General features: G+C 35.3%; 3 protein-coding genes across 4 annotated transcripts in view; 1 reads left to right on the top strand and 2 right to left on the bottom strand.

Annotated features, from left to right (window-relative positions):
* LOC107645041 (peroxisome biogenesis protein 5) overlaps positions 1-3,396 on the top strand; it is a 6,953-nt gene extending 3,557 nt beyond the window's left edge. The window contains exons 7-13 of the mRNA XM_016349050.2: positions 311-557; positions 704-788; positions 1,237-1,346; positions 1,787-2,011; positions 2,305-2,370; positions 2,497-2,591; positions 2,727-3,396. Of these exons, the coding sequence (XP_016204536.1) occupies positions 311-557; positions 704-788; positions 1,237-1,346; positions 1,787-2,011; positions 2,305-2,370; positions 2,497-2,591; positions 2,727-2,808 (910 nt within the window). The 3' untranslated portion in view covers positions 2,809-3,396. The remainder of the gene's footprint in view (positions 1-310; positions 558-703; positions 789-1,236; positions 1,347-1,786; positions 2,012-2,304; positions 2,371-2,496; positions 2,592-2,726) is intronic.
* Positions 3,524-9,390, bottom strand: LOC107641590 (probable mitochondrial intermediate peptidase, mitochondrial). The gene is made up of 16 exons (XM_016345074.1): positions 9,239-9,390; positions 9,091-9,172; positions 8,910-9,017; positions 8,665-8,803; positions 8,505-8,559; positions 7,938-8,151; positions 7,560-7,655; positions 7,062-7,181; positions 6,830-6,955; positions 6,583-6,738; positions 6,115-6,231; positions 5,533-5,658; positions 4,921-4,988; positions 4,519-4,654; positions 4,216-4,381; positions 3,524-4,113 (listed from the first exon to the last, which is right to left on the bottom strand). The coding sequence occupies exons 1-16, from the start codon at positions 9,388-9,390 to the stop codon at positions 3,842-3,844; spliced, it is 2,133 nt and encodes a 710-aa protein (XP_016200560.1). The 3' UTR covers positions 3,524-3,841.
* Positions 9,565-11,975, bottom strand: LOC107645040 (trigger factor). Of its 2 annotated transcripts, none has more exons than XM_016349048.2 (9): positions 11,851-11,975; positions 11,685-11,770; positions 11,500-11,606; positions 11,369-11,409; positions 11,194-11,270; positions 10,773-10,881; positions 10,478-10,491; positions 10,108-10,209; positions 9,565-10,025 (listed from the first exon to the last, which is right to left on the bottom strand). In XM_016349048.2, exons 2-9 carry the CDS (start codon positions 11,733-11,735, stop codon positions 9,909-9,911), a joined length of 618 nt encoding a protein of 205 aa, XP_016204534.1. In that variant the 5' UTR covers positions 11,736-11,770; positions 11,851-11,975; the 3' UTR covers positions 9,565-9,908. The 2 variants fall into 2 exon arrangements, with proteins under 2 accessions (XP_016204534.1, XP_016204535.1); XM_016349049.2 differs by having other exon boundaries at positions 11,500-11,600.

Here is a 12,093-nt window from a genome sequence, read left to right as displayed (position 1 = left end):
ATTTCAGATTAGTGTTTAGTCTTTTTTTATTTTTCTTCTTCTGAGTGTATGCCTTATGCCTTTCTTCATTTCATTTGTGCTAGAGATTACTTTCTTCATTCTTGAATATTTGTTCCCATATTTATTTAGATTAGGAACCTTATATTAGCATGATTAGGACTACTGGGTTAGTACTTGGTACCTTTTATAAAATTACATCATTACGCACTAGGGACTACTATTTGCTGTCTTTGTGCTTTCTTTTATTATTACATTGAAGCGTTGAAGTTATTCTCTGAATTAATCAGAATATCTTTGGGGTTATGTGAAGGTACCTAAACGAACAAGTGGCTGCCAAGCAGCAGTCAGATTCTTCTAGGGGTGTGTATGTCTTTTCAGATTTAAATCCATATGTTGGCCATCCAAATCCTTTAAAAGAAGGACAAGATCTATTCAGGAAAGGACTTCTAAGTGAAGCAGTTCTTGCCTTGGAAGCTGAAGTCTTGAAAAATCCTGAAAACGCCGAAGGTTGGAGATTACTTGGAATAGCACATGCAGAAAATGATGATGATCAACAGGTTAGGTTACATCCTTCTTGAATGTTACTTATACCTCAATTTTATTGTGTTTCTTAAGATTGATTCATCACGTATGATTTCTGATATTGGGAAATTTTACTTCAAATGGTAACTTAATATTTTTAATTTCTCTTTCACCTTATCAGGCCATTGCAGCTATGATGCGAGCACAGGAGGCTGATCCAACGAACCTTGAAGTGCTTCTTGCTCTTGGTGTCAGTCATACAAATGGTTAGTAGACTGCTTCAGATTCATTGGTTGGATGGATGATACAAAGCATAATAGCACATTCAAATTTATTGCTTCTTTCTTGATTTGAAGATTTTTAAAGGACATTGTAGAAACAACAATTTTGTGTTTTCTCCATTTCTTTCATCAAACTTTGAAAAGAAACAAAACGAAAATGAATATAGCACTATTGTAATTATTAATGAAAACTTACCACCTGCAAATGGAAACCAAAAAAACCAACCAAACACTTTGTAATATGCTTTTTTATTTGCTTGACTTTGTATTGTGCCTACTTAGTTAGAACGGTCTGGTGTATACTTAAAGTCTATTTTAGTGAATTCCTAAATCCTAACTGAAAGCATCAATTCGAATAAATTCTAGTGTATGCTTTGCATTTTTTTCCTGGTAAATGAGGGAAAAAAATGAATTCATCTTCTCATGTATGCAGAACTGGAGCAAACGGCTGCCCTGAAGTATCTATATGGATGGCTACGCAATCACCCGAAGTATGGATCACTTGCCCCGCCAGAGTTGGCTGACTCTTTGTACTATGCTGATGTAAGTGGAGTTTAATTTTATTGACTATTGTTTTTGCTAAAGAACTATTTATTTGTTATGTGAACTTGGAAATCCTTATGCATTACTCATTATTAAGATATAGTCCATTTCAAAAAGCCTTGTTGAACTTGCCCTTTTTGCGGTTGATCTTAGCCTTGCTAAATATATCTGAAATCTTTTTCTTTTTCCATTCTTTTTTCAAAAAAAGATATACCCAAAAGAAACAAGATTTTTAGAATTTTCTGCCAACATTATAATCTGAGTTAATTTTCATCCAATAGTGTCTTTCCATGGTCTGTTGCTTTAGCTCTCAGATTACTGATTTGGTAAAAACTAAAAAGTGGCTAAGGAACAAAAATTGTCCCGAGTCACTTATCTAGCAATGTGTTTCCCTATGTATCTTCTGCTTAAATTGGAAAGATTTATTTTCCTTCCTGCAGGTTGCTAGATTATTCAATGAAGCTGCTGAAATGTCACCCGATGATGCAGATGTTCACATAGTTCTTGGGGTCATGTACAACTTATCCAGAGAATATGACAAAGCCATTGCATCTTTCCAAAGAGCACTGAAACTTAAGCCACATGATTACTCTCTTTGGAATAAACTCGGTGCGACACAAGCAAACAGTGTGCAAAGTGCGGATGCAATAACGGCTTATCAACAGGTATGGTGTTTCAATCTCAATCCTGGTATATGGCTGTAGGCTGAAGCTTTAATGTAATTATCATTTTAAGTGGGAAGTTTGTTCATTTTGTAATTTTATGACATATAAATGCAACTTAATTTATCAAATCTTTTGGGAAATAAAATTTTGTGACCATTTGATGGTCATTTATCCACCAATGTTTTATCTTTATGCATTTGCAGAAATTGACATGTACCTATATGCCATCTATTTTCTCCATGTAATATATTGTCTCTCTAATGGAATTTTACTTTTTCTATTGACACAAACAGGCACTTGATTTGAAGCCAAATTACGTTCGTGCTTGGGCAAATATGGGCATCAGTTATGCAAACCAGGTCAGTAATTTGGTTTTTAAATCTTCTATCATAAATGATTAAATGGTTTAAAGTAGGAACTAGTGCATTGGTTTTTAAGCTTTACTTTGCACTAACTAATAACTTTACCTTTCCGGTTTCCTACAGGGCATGTACGATGAGTCCATTCGATATTATGTTCGAGCACTTGCCATGAATCCAAAGGCAGATAATGCATGGCAATATTTGAGAATCTCATTGAGGTATGATTTCGTAGTATGTGTTGGAAGAGAAAATTAGAGCAGAGTTCGAGTGTGGAGAATAGGAGAATGATAATTCAAATTAGCTTCTAGTTTAAAATGTTTCTGGTGACTTAACTTGTATATCCTATATTGCAGTTGTGCTTCGAGGAATGACATGTTGGAAGCTTGTGATAGTCGTAATCTGGACCTTCTTCAGAAGGAGTTTCCTCTTCAATAAGTGGATGAAGTTCAATAGGAATCTTATTTTGGCTGAAGTAATGGAGAAATGTTATATATTCCATCTATGCTTTCTTAGAAATTAAAGGAGAGATAAGAAATTGGTCCAGTGCCTGCATTTGTATACGAGGCATACTTCAAAACACAGTATAACATCGTAGTGGGGAAAATAATCAAAATATATCATCTTACACTTCATTTGGGCGGCAAAGTTACAGACCCGTTTCCGAACGTGAGAAAAACTGTATATTATAGAATCCTTTGTATTCTCAAGTTTCCACTACAGCATGAAGGTATATATAATCAAGCACGATTTGTGGCGCATCATGTTTCTTATTTCTTTCATTTTTACTATTACTTTTGGTTCAATGGTCTTCTACCTTGGGGTAACTAGGCTATGAACCTGACACCCAACCGTTCCTATACATGTAAGGATTTATTTCCGATGCTTGTGTGTCTTTGATTAATATTAGTATTTAGTATACATTGAGAAAAATTGAGGGAGTTTGTCCATTGGGTTACAGCTTGATGAGCGTTACTGCATTACGGACTTTATTTGATAATTAAAGCAACAGTTATCTCTTGCATGCATCTTACGTTATTGAAGTTGTTTTCGATGCACTTTTATCTCCAACGTAACCCTTCCATTTGATTTTCCCATTGTTATTTGTTAAAATAAGTTTGAGAATGCAATAGAAAAAATAATAAAGATACAGTGGACATTGAATATGCTTTAATTGTACTCTGAAAAAGAATCAATTTTCCCCCACTCTGGAGGACAATATACTTTTTAGCTTCTTCAGGCTTAATCAAATGAATGAATGAAACTTCATACAAAAAGAGTATATGTAAACAAAGACCATAAACAAGCTCCATTTCTTTTTATAGAATAGTTCGACGCCCTAAAGATAAAACCTCCTCAGGTTGGTCTAAAAAGTAGAACTGCAGAACTTAGTCGCCCGATAGTGCTGCCTCATTTGTCTTGATAACTTTTCAGGGTGCTAGTTAGGTACACTCCAAACTATAAGAAAGCCTCATAACAAATGAACCTGCTGCTGATATTCTTCAACCAGTTTCATTTCATCAGAAAGACTTGAAATATCAGGGATTATCCCTCCATTACAATGCCTATATATCCCATCACCTACGAGATCATTTAACAAAGAAGCTGGATCTCTGGCTCCACCATGCTGTAGGAATTTCGTTCTTAAAGCGAATCCGGTAGTTAGTGATAGTGGATCCTCCTGGCACAACTTCTTCCATATGGTAGCAGCAAAACATTTGGCATACAAATAGCTATAATACCCTGCTCCAAAAAAGAAAATAAGTATAACAGAACCTTCAACTTAAATGGAAAAATAATTTGAAGTGGCAGGCCAACATTTATCAGAGCCTCAGGCCTACCAACCTGCACCATAATTAAGGAGATGACTAAATCGGGCCTCCCAGTGTGTTCCTTCCACATGTTCCCAACAAGTATGCTGTCTTTTCAGTTCAGCAACAACAGAACTAGTGTCTCCATAAGGGAGTGGCTGCTCTCCAAAAAGTGTCTGATCAACCAAGGCATAGAATATCTGACAGAAAACACAAACTATGTTAATTATGTTATGTCTTCTCACATATTAAAAAATATGTCATGCTTTACTGACTTAAGACACCAGCCAGTGCGCAATATAGGTATTTAAAATAAAAGAGCGAAAGGAAAAAACACCTGACGCTGCAGATCAGTGGTAGCAAACATATCTTTGGCACCCTTCATTGACTCCACCAGCTTACGAGGGATTTCTTCACCCGTTGAATAGTGTCTAGCAAATCTTTTCAGAACTCGATAGTCCCATGCATAGTATCTATCCGCCAAAAATACCATGAAGTCAATCAAAAGCCATGACGTGAGCAGATAAGTGGTTACCTAATTTATTTAGCAACAGCAACAATTTCTCCCTATTTTAAATCATTAAACAATGCAATAGAGGCTTATCTATTAAATCAGACATCCATAATTTCCTTTAATTATTATATCCTGATTCCCACCAAACAGTTTGTCTGAATCGCTCTTCTTCTACGAATTACAACTTCAAAAGAAAACAAAGGTTATTGCAGCCATTCTACTCACTCAAAGAGGTTGGATGGTATTTCTGCAAAATCAAGGACCACTCTGGTGCCAGAAAAATGTTGGTAATCCTGCAATAAGAACAACAAGAAAGCATACTGCAATGAGAGCAATCTTAGATGCAAACTTTTCTATTTTCAAGTAACCTCAGTCTTGTTAGTTCATTGTACAACACATCAATACAGTTCAAATTTGAAATTCTAAAGATAATTTAAACAATATCATTATAGATTATCTCAATTTGCTCCAGTCATGTTTGAATTTATGCCTTCAGAATATCTAACGAAAAAGATATCTAAGTGCTATAAATTAAACACTACAGATAATTGAAAATGTTTAACATGTTGTCCATATAAATCTGTGGGGAATAATTACTAGCTCCTGGGCTATGCTTCAATCTCCCTACTCATGAATCCTACTTTATTTTGTAATAGTCTCTGGTGTTTATTCAACGTGTTATTGATTTCTTATTTTTATTTTTATTAGGTAACGAAAAAGATTGAATTGAAAATGGCTGAGCATAAGAAATCCACAGCAAAAACAAAACAAGAGGGAAAACTTTGGAGTGAAAGCAAAGTCTGTATATTCAAACTCACGAGAAATTCAAGAAAATACCGTTCTTGAAAGCAATGAATGAAGAGCATGACCAAACTCATGAAATAGAGTTTCCACTTCCCAATGATTAAGCCTCACAGCTGATGGGCTTCGTGAACGTGGAAAATTGCAAACAAGAGCTACAACCTGCAATTTTTTCATAATCAGACAGCAACCAGAATAATCAGCAGTTTGTAAAGAAAAATATAACGAGCTTTCAACTTAACAGGGAGCACCAAGGAATATTAAGTAAACTCTTATGGGTTATTAATTAGTTACTTGTAGTATCTCCTTGTGTAGTTTCTGTATTAGTAAAATACAAGACAATGAAATGCTAAACTATTTTGATCAATTGGTGAAATAATGTTCTCATAGTCTCTTGTTTATTTCACTTTCCCTTTCTCTTTGTAAAAGCCTCCTGCTTTTACCACAGAAGGATGTATATCTTCTCTCTATGATCTCTTCTGAATTCTCTAAGGTGAATTCTTCATATAAAAGAGTTGGACATAAAAAGGAACCACATATTTGAGTGACATAAAGAGAAAACAATAATTGCTAGCTAAATGTCCAAATCTGATTGAGAATAAATAAATTTTCACGTACTGGAAGTTGGTATTCCGTTTGAGAAATCTTGCGACCCCCTTTAATTGCAAAATGAGCACAACCAGGATACTTTCCTTTTCTCGAGTACAAATCAAGGTACAGATATCCTAAATCACCCTGAAATGAGGTTGAGCTTCAGTGGATTTCAAACTGATTGCATGAAAAGTTACACATAAGTAGGTTTTGATATTCATCATCATTGACAATATAAATTACCTGGAGTAATTGGACATTTGGCAGTCAGTAGACCAAATGAAAGTTTATTTTATTATCTTTTATTTTATTTTGCATTCTCCAATGGAGACAGAGTAACATATATAATAAGCTCAGATAACATAAAATGTAGATATATTGCTATATTTACTTAAATTTCAACCAAAAACCATTCAGAGTGATAGATAGGAACTTTAAACAAAAAGTTAAAATTATGGAAACATTAATGTTTGATTTATGTTTCTACACATGTACCTCTTCAGGATGATGAAGAGACAGTTTAAGCACTTGGGGATCCCATGATTCACCAGGTTCCAGAGGGATGTTATGAAAGGTTGCACCAAACAATGACTGCACCAGCACCTTCAAACCCTCAATACAGTTTGATAAAGAAAAATATGATGCTACAACCTGTACACATGATGTTTCCATTAAGGAAAAGAACAAAAAATTCTAGGTAGGCATAAATGACAACCATATCATGCAGGTGTATTGCATTTACCGAATTGTCCAACTTATAAGTAGAGGACTTCATCATAGTCATGTAGTATGCCTCATCCCATGCCCTCAAATTTCCATCACTTCGACCGAACGTTTCTCTTTTGAATTTTGTAAGTAACTCAAACTCCTAAGATTATAAGGAAAAGAGAAAATCCTCCTTTCAGGTACAAGCACAAACCACTAGGATAAAACGCCTTTCAAATCTAGAAAGTATGCCAAAAAGGAAGCCATACCTCTTTAGACTTTGCCTGCACCATCTTGCTCATCTCAAGTAAAAATGACCTAACAACATCTGGTGTCGTAGCCATGTTAGGCTTAACGGCAAATTCAGCATAAGATTTACACCCCATCATCTAGATCAAATGACTAGATGGTCAAATCATTGAGTAATAGTCAAAACAGAATAAACATTAAGCTTTGTGGGAAATACTTGTGAAAACTATTAAGCTAAGTCAATATGATGAAATTCTATCCACTTTTTCAATGATTATAAAACTTCAACCTGCAAGAAGTCAGACTACCTTAATTGTAATTCATAAAATGGAAAGAGTCAATGCACATCCATGCCTATAGCAGCATAGATAATTAGATATGTGTGATATTCACATGCATATGAATCATGTGCTCCAAATATTCACATTCAATGAATAATATAGATAACATAGAAACTTAGGCTGTGGTGCCAAAGTAAAGGCTTAAAGGGAGTGAGAGTGCCAAACGAAGATACAAACCTGAGCTATTTCATGTCGAGCAGATATAAGCCTTCTCAGAACTTCAACATTTGCATGTGGAACAGAATTTCCTTGTATATATACCATTTTCCTTACCTTAAAATACAGTGAGGATTTATGTTTAAAAACATAACAAAACAAAACAAAACAAAAAAACAAATGATGAAGTCTTAGTTCATTATTTAGGCTCATTAAGAACACCAAAAGAATTCATCGGTGCTTTAGTTTTATGGGTAGTAAGTTTAAGTTTCTCATAAGATTTAGTGAGGTTCTAAACGCTTTTTTCTACTTTGGCTAAACTTACTGGATACTTGATAATTATCACTCTGGGTATTAACATACCACGGTAAACTTTGAGATCATCAAATAGAAAATTACCTCATCATCTGATGAGTGCTGTAGGATGGCGGCAACAGTTTGTGGGTCTGTTGTAATTTGATATCCTTTCTCTTTAAGGACAGTGTTGGACCCTGTAACTATTGAAGAACCTGACCGATAGATAGGCTTAACAAGATAATGCAAACTTTTGGGTATGCGTGATGAAGGATATATATCCACATTTCCTGGATCCATGACAATATTTTCATTGTACCTACCCAAATAAAACATAACAAAATGCAAACAGATCAAAAGCACAAAATAGGACATGATTCAGACACGTTAAAATTTACTCTTATGGAGTACAAGTAGCGAAGCATTAAGTGAGTCGAAAATTCACATATTTTTTGTTAGACAAAGAAAAAGAATGACAAAGTACACAAAAATATAGAGTACATTAGATCCTTTTTACAGGGCCGAGATCAGACAAGATAAATTTTTAAAATAAATTACCAACTCCAATCAATCACAATTTACAGAAATAGTGTCACTGAGACAAAGTATTGGTTGTTCACCACAAGCATAGAGATGTCAAGTTAAGAAAGTATCATTTACAAACACACTTACTGTCTGGATAGTTGAGAAATTTCAACATTTAGTGAGTTTACGCGATGTAATTTTTCTGCAAAAGAAAGCACGTCATTTAAAGAAAGATTTTTTAACGCATGAAATGTGCCGCAACAATTTCCGAGAACATAACCATGAAATCAAGAGCAATATGGGTTACCAGGGGAAAGATGAATTCCACCCCTTTCAAAATCAGCACGCAAGTTTCGAACTCCCCTTTGAGCTTCTTCAGAGAGCATATGACACTCCTGCTCGGCTTTCTTGACGGCATTGTAGAGATCATGGTTTGTATTGAGATACTGTACAAGAAAGAAAGCATAAGTGGATGCTACAAGATGAGATATTTTCTTGTTAATATTGTGAGATGCATTAAGGAGGAGGAGTGAGGATCACCCGTCAGCTCACATGTAGATATTCATTGATTCTGAAGGAAGCCTTGTTGGCCTCTTGAAGAAATTCCCTGTTTGGATGAGTGTGCCTACACAGTTCAGCAGAGTCCACAACACAACACACCTGATCAGGAACACGCAGAGATGCATCAATCAGTAAGGTACAAGGGAAAATCAAGCAAGCAAGAAGAGCGTACTGTGTCAGAAATCTCGTCCATTGTACGCATGATATCTGCAGCTGGAGGAGCGGTGGAAATGTAAGCGATGAGTTCCGCAGACCTGAGAGTCACAAAGTAAGAAGAAGAAGAAGAAGAAGAAGAAGAAGAAGAGAGGTAGAAAGGGAACCTTTGAATGGCTTCATCGACGAAAGATTCGAAGCCTTTGGGGGTCTTCAAATGAGGGAACCCATACAGACCCGACGACGAAGAGAAGCTTCTTCGCCTCTCACCGAACACATTCAACGTTCTGCNTCTGCAGGCATTTTTGTCCTTGACCATTGAAAAATACTTTTAAGTCCCTGACCTTCACAAAATTTGGACAGATCAATCCCTCCATCCAAATACCTCCGTCAGGGACTGATCCGTCCAAATTTTATGAAGGTCAGAGACTTAAAAGTATTTTTCAATGGTCAGGATTTAAACGGTTGAACCATGTTTACCCACTATGCTATATAAAAGAAAAACAAGTGTTTAATCATTTCATAATAAGCTTTATTATACATCTACATGAAATAGTAAGCTTGTGTTATAGTGTTAATAGTGTTGCTCTGTTCATTACATTATTGTTCCAAGAATTAAAAATAGTGCAAGGTACATTATCTCATAGCAATCTCTCATTCGCTTTGTGTTAGTTCACACTTCACCGGGTTCTTCTTTATGGTTTTAGTTTCATCCATTAGATTGTAATGTTTGTAGATGGAATTGTAGTTATGACAATAACAATCTTTTGTAACGATGGAAACTATCACATTGAAGGAGATACAGATGGAGTGTGAATAAACAGATGCAATTCGCTTCTACTTTTGAAGCTGAACCACAGCATCAAAGCTGAATTGTTGTCCCTCTTCAAAGGTACTTTTAAGATCTTCAAAGCTTTGCTCAACTCTCAGGTTAGTGCTAACCATCAACCGCTCCTGCAATCATTACATATTGATATTAATGTTAAATACTTTTCACAGAAGCAACCTAATCCAAATATAGCATATGGCAAAATACCTTCTCCACATACTCAGCTACAGTTGAGTTGATAATTTTCTTGATAACTTCCTTGTACACTCTTGATGGCCCAAGCACCTCTAATAAAATTTCTTTTGGTATCTGTTTAACACAACATATGGCAAAAACATAAAATTGAATTAATCTCCTTTGTATCAAAGACCTATACAGCTGAATCAACAACAGAGCATAACTGGTCCCTCAATTCTATCTAAACATACCACACATATTGTTCACATTAAGAAGGAAGAGAAAATGGAGAAAAGATTATCTATCTGATTCAAAATTTCATGACAAACCAGTGCCAAATGCCAACAACAACATAGCCAATGAAGACTAAAACAGAGAATTGATGACTATGGATACTTACATTTGGTGTTTTTCCTGGCAGTCCCCAAATTGTTGGAGCAGCAATTCGCCATGAGAACAAAAGAAAAATTCAAGTTGAGTGACAAAGGAAACTAAAATTATGTTCCAGAGCAGTTATAGATTCAGTCAATCTTTTTCATTGGCTATCCTTTTCTCTCTCTCTCTTTTCTTTTTTTTTTTTTTTTGCTATTAGCTCGGGAATCCATGGAAATTCATTACACTTCAATTTAGCTATAAATCCACACAATTAAAACTTGATAGAGTGTTCTTCATATATAAGTCGACAGATACTTCACCTCCTTTTACTCTTCGGAATCCCGGAATCGGCTGTGCTGCTGCAACCATTTTCCCAAAGACATCATCAAAGATCTGTTGAGTTTTGCTTCCAGATACCTTTATGCTTATCTGAACAGAAGCATTTAAACAAAGCATTCACCATTTAAAATTTACAGGCATAAGGAAACCATGACTATGCAACCCTAGAAATTACATGTATTGTGTGGGACAATTTAACAGCCAATTGCACATTACTTATCCAAACACACACTATGCTTTTGAGCAAAATCATGAGCTTGCATATGCTTATTATTGAATAATGTAATTATCATATTGTACATATATCTAAACAATTATGTCATGATTCTGCCCTGCTGGCCCTGCATATTCCTTCTCTAATCATTTAAACTTATTTCGATTAGAGTTTGTGCCTGCATGTACCTTTAGTTCTTTAGAATCACTGATGTCACCAACAGAGACAGAGAACTCCTCGAACTGTGCACAAGTAATTTCAGCATCTACAACAAGAAAAACCGAAGTCCAAGAGAAATTGTTCACATAAAAATCACGAGTTTCAATTAAAATGAGCATGCTTTGACCTAAGAAAAACTAGCACCTGATAAAACGGCAGCATTAGGAAGACATCTAACGTGTTCCCTGGACATTTCAAATTTAATATGAATGAATTTAAGCAGTTTGAACTCGCACAAACAATGACGCAATTTGAAATAAAGAAAGCAGCAGTACCTTTTTGTTGCAGCATGTCTAAGCTTCCATGAAGGAGGCACATGTGTAAAATTCATGGTGGGGATTATGAACTCATCTACTCTCTGCTTGCATCTGGCCACCTGCAGCTGCCACAAAATATGTATTTTAAAAATAAACAAACTACGATTACTGTCTTCTCTCGGAATAGAAGAAGAGGAACAAACCTGTGGAGTTGGATTTACGATGAAGGTTTGAGATAGAGATGCTGCTTGCATTGTTTGTGTGTTACAATTGTCACCGGAAATATACGCTGAGCAAGAAAATTCGCCCAAATTAGAAGAAATGAGGACTGAGGAAGTACATATCTGGTAATTCAGGCTTAGATACTACTTCACCAAACTCTGCTGCTGCCTCCTCTTCTTCTAGCTACTTCTAGTTCTGTTCACTTCTGCTTATCTTCACTTACACCTAAATTAATTACACGAAAATATATCGATTGCAATCATATATTTATGTCCGGTCAAGAAAACTCTATGATTCAAAGTCTGTTTATATGGTTATTTTTCATTGTATTTGGAAAAGTTTTTAAAAAGAAAATTTTAACCACTTTAAAAATTATATTAGGGCTTGGTA

Source organism: Arachis ipaensis, chromosome B05 (genome assembly GCF_000816755.2).
Source record: "Arachis ipaensis cultivar K30076 chromosome B05, Araip1.1, whole genome shotgun sequence".
Classification (NCBI taxonomy): Eukaryota; Viridiplantae; Streptophyta; class Magnoliopsida; order Fabales; family Fabaceae; genus Arachis; species Arachis ipaensis.
The sequence above is the reverse complement of the archived record's forward strand: the minus strand, read 5'-3'. Positions and strand labels throughout refer to the sequence as shown.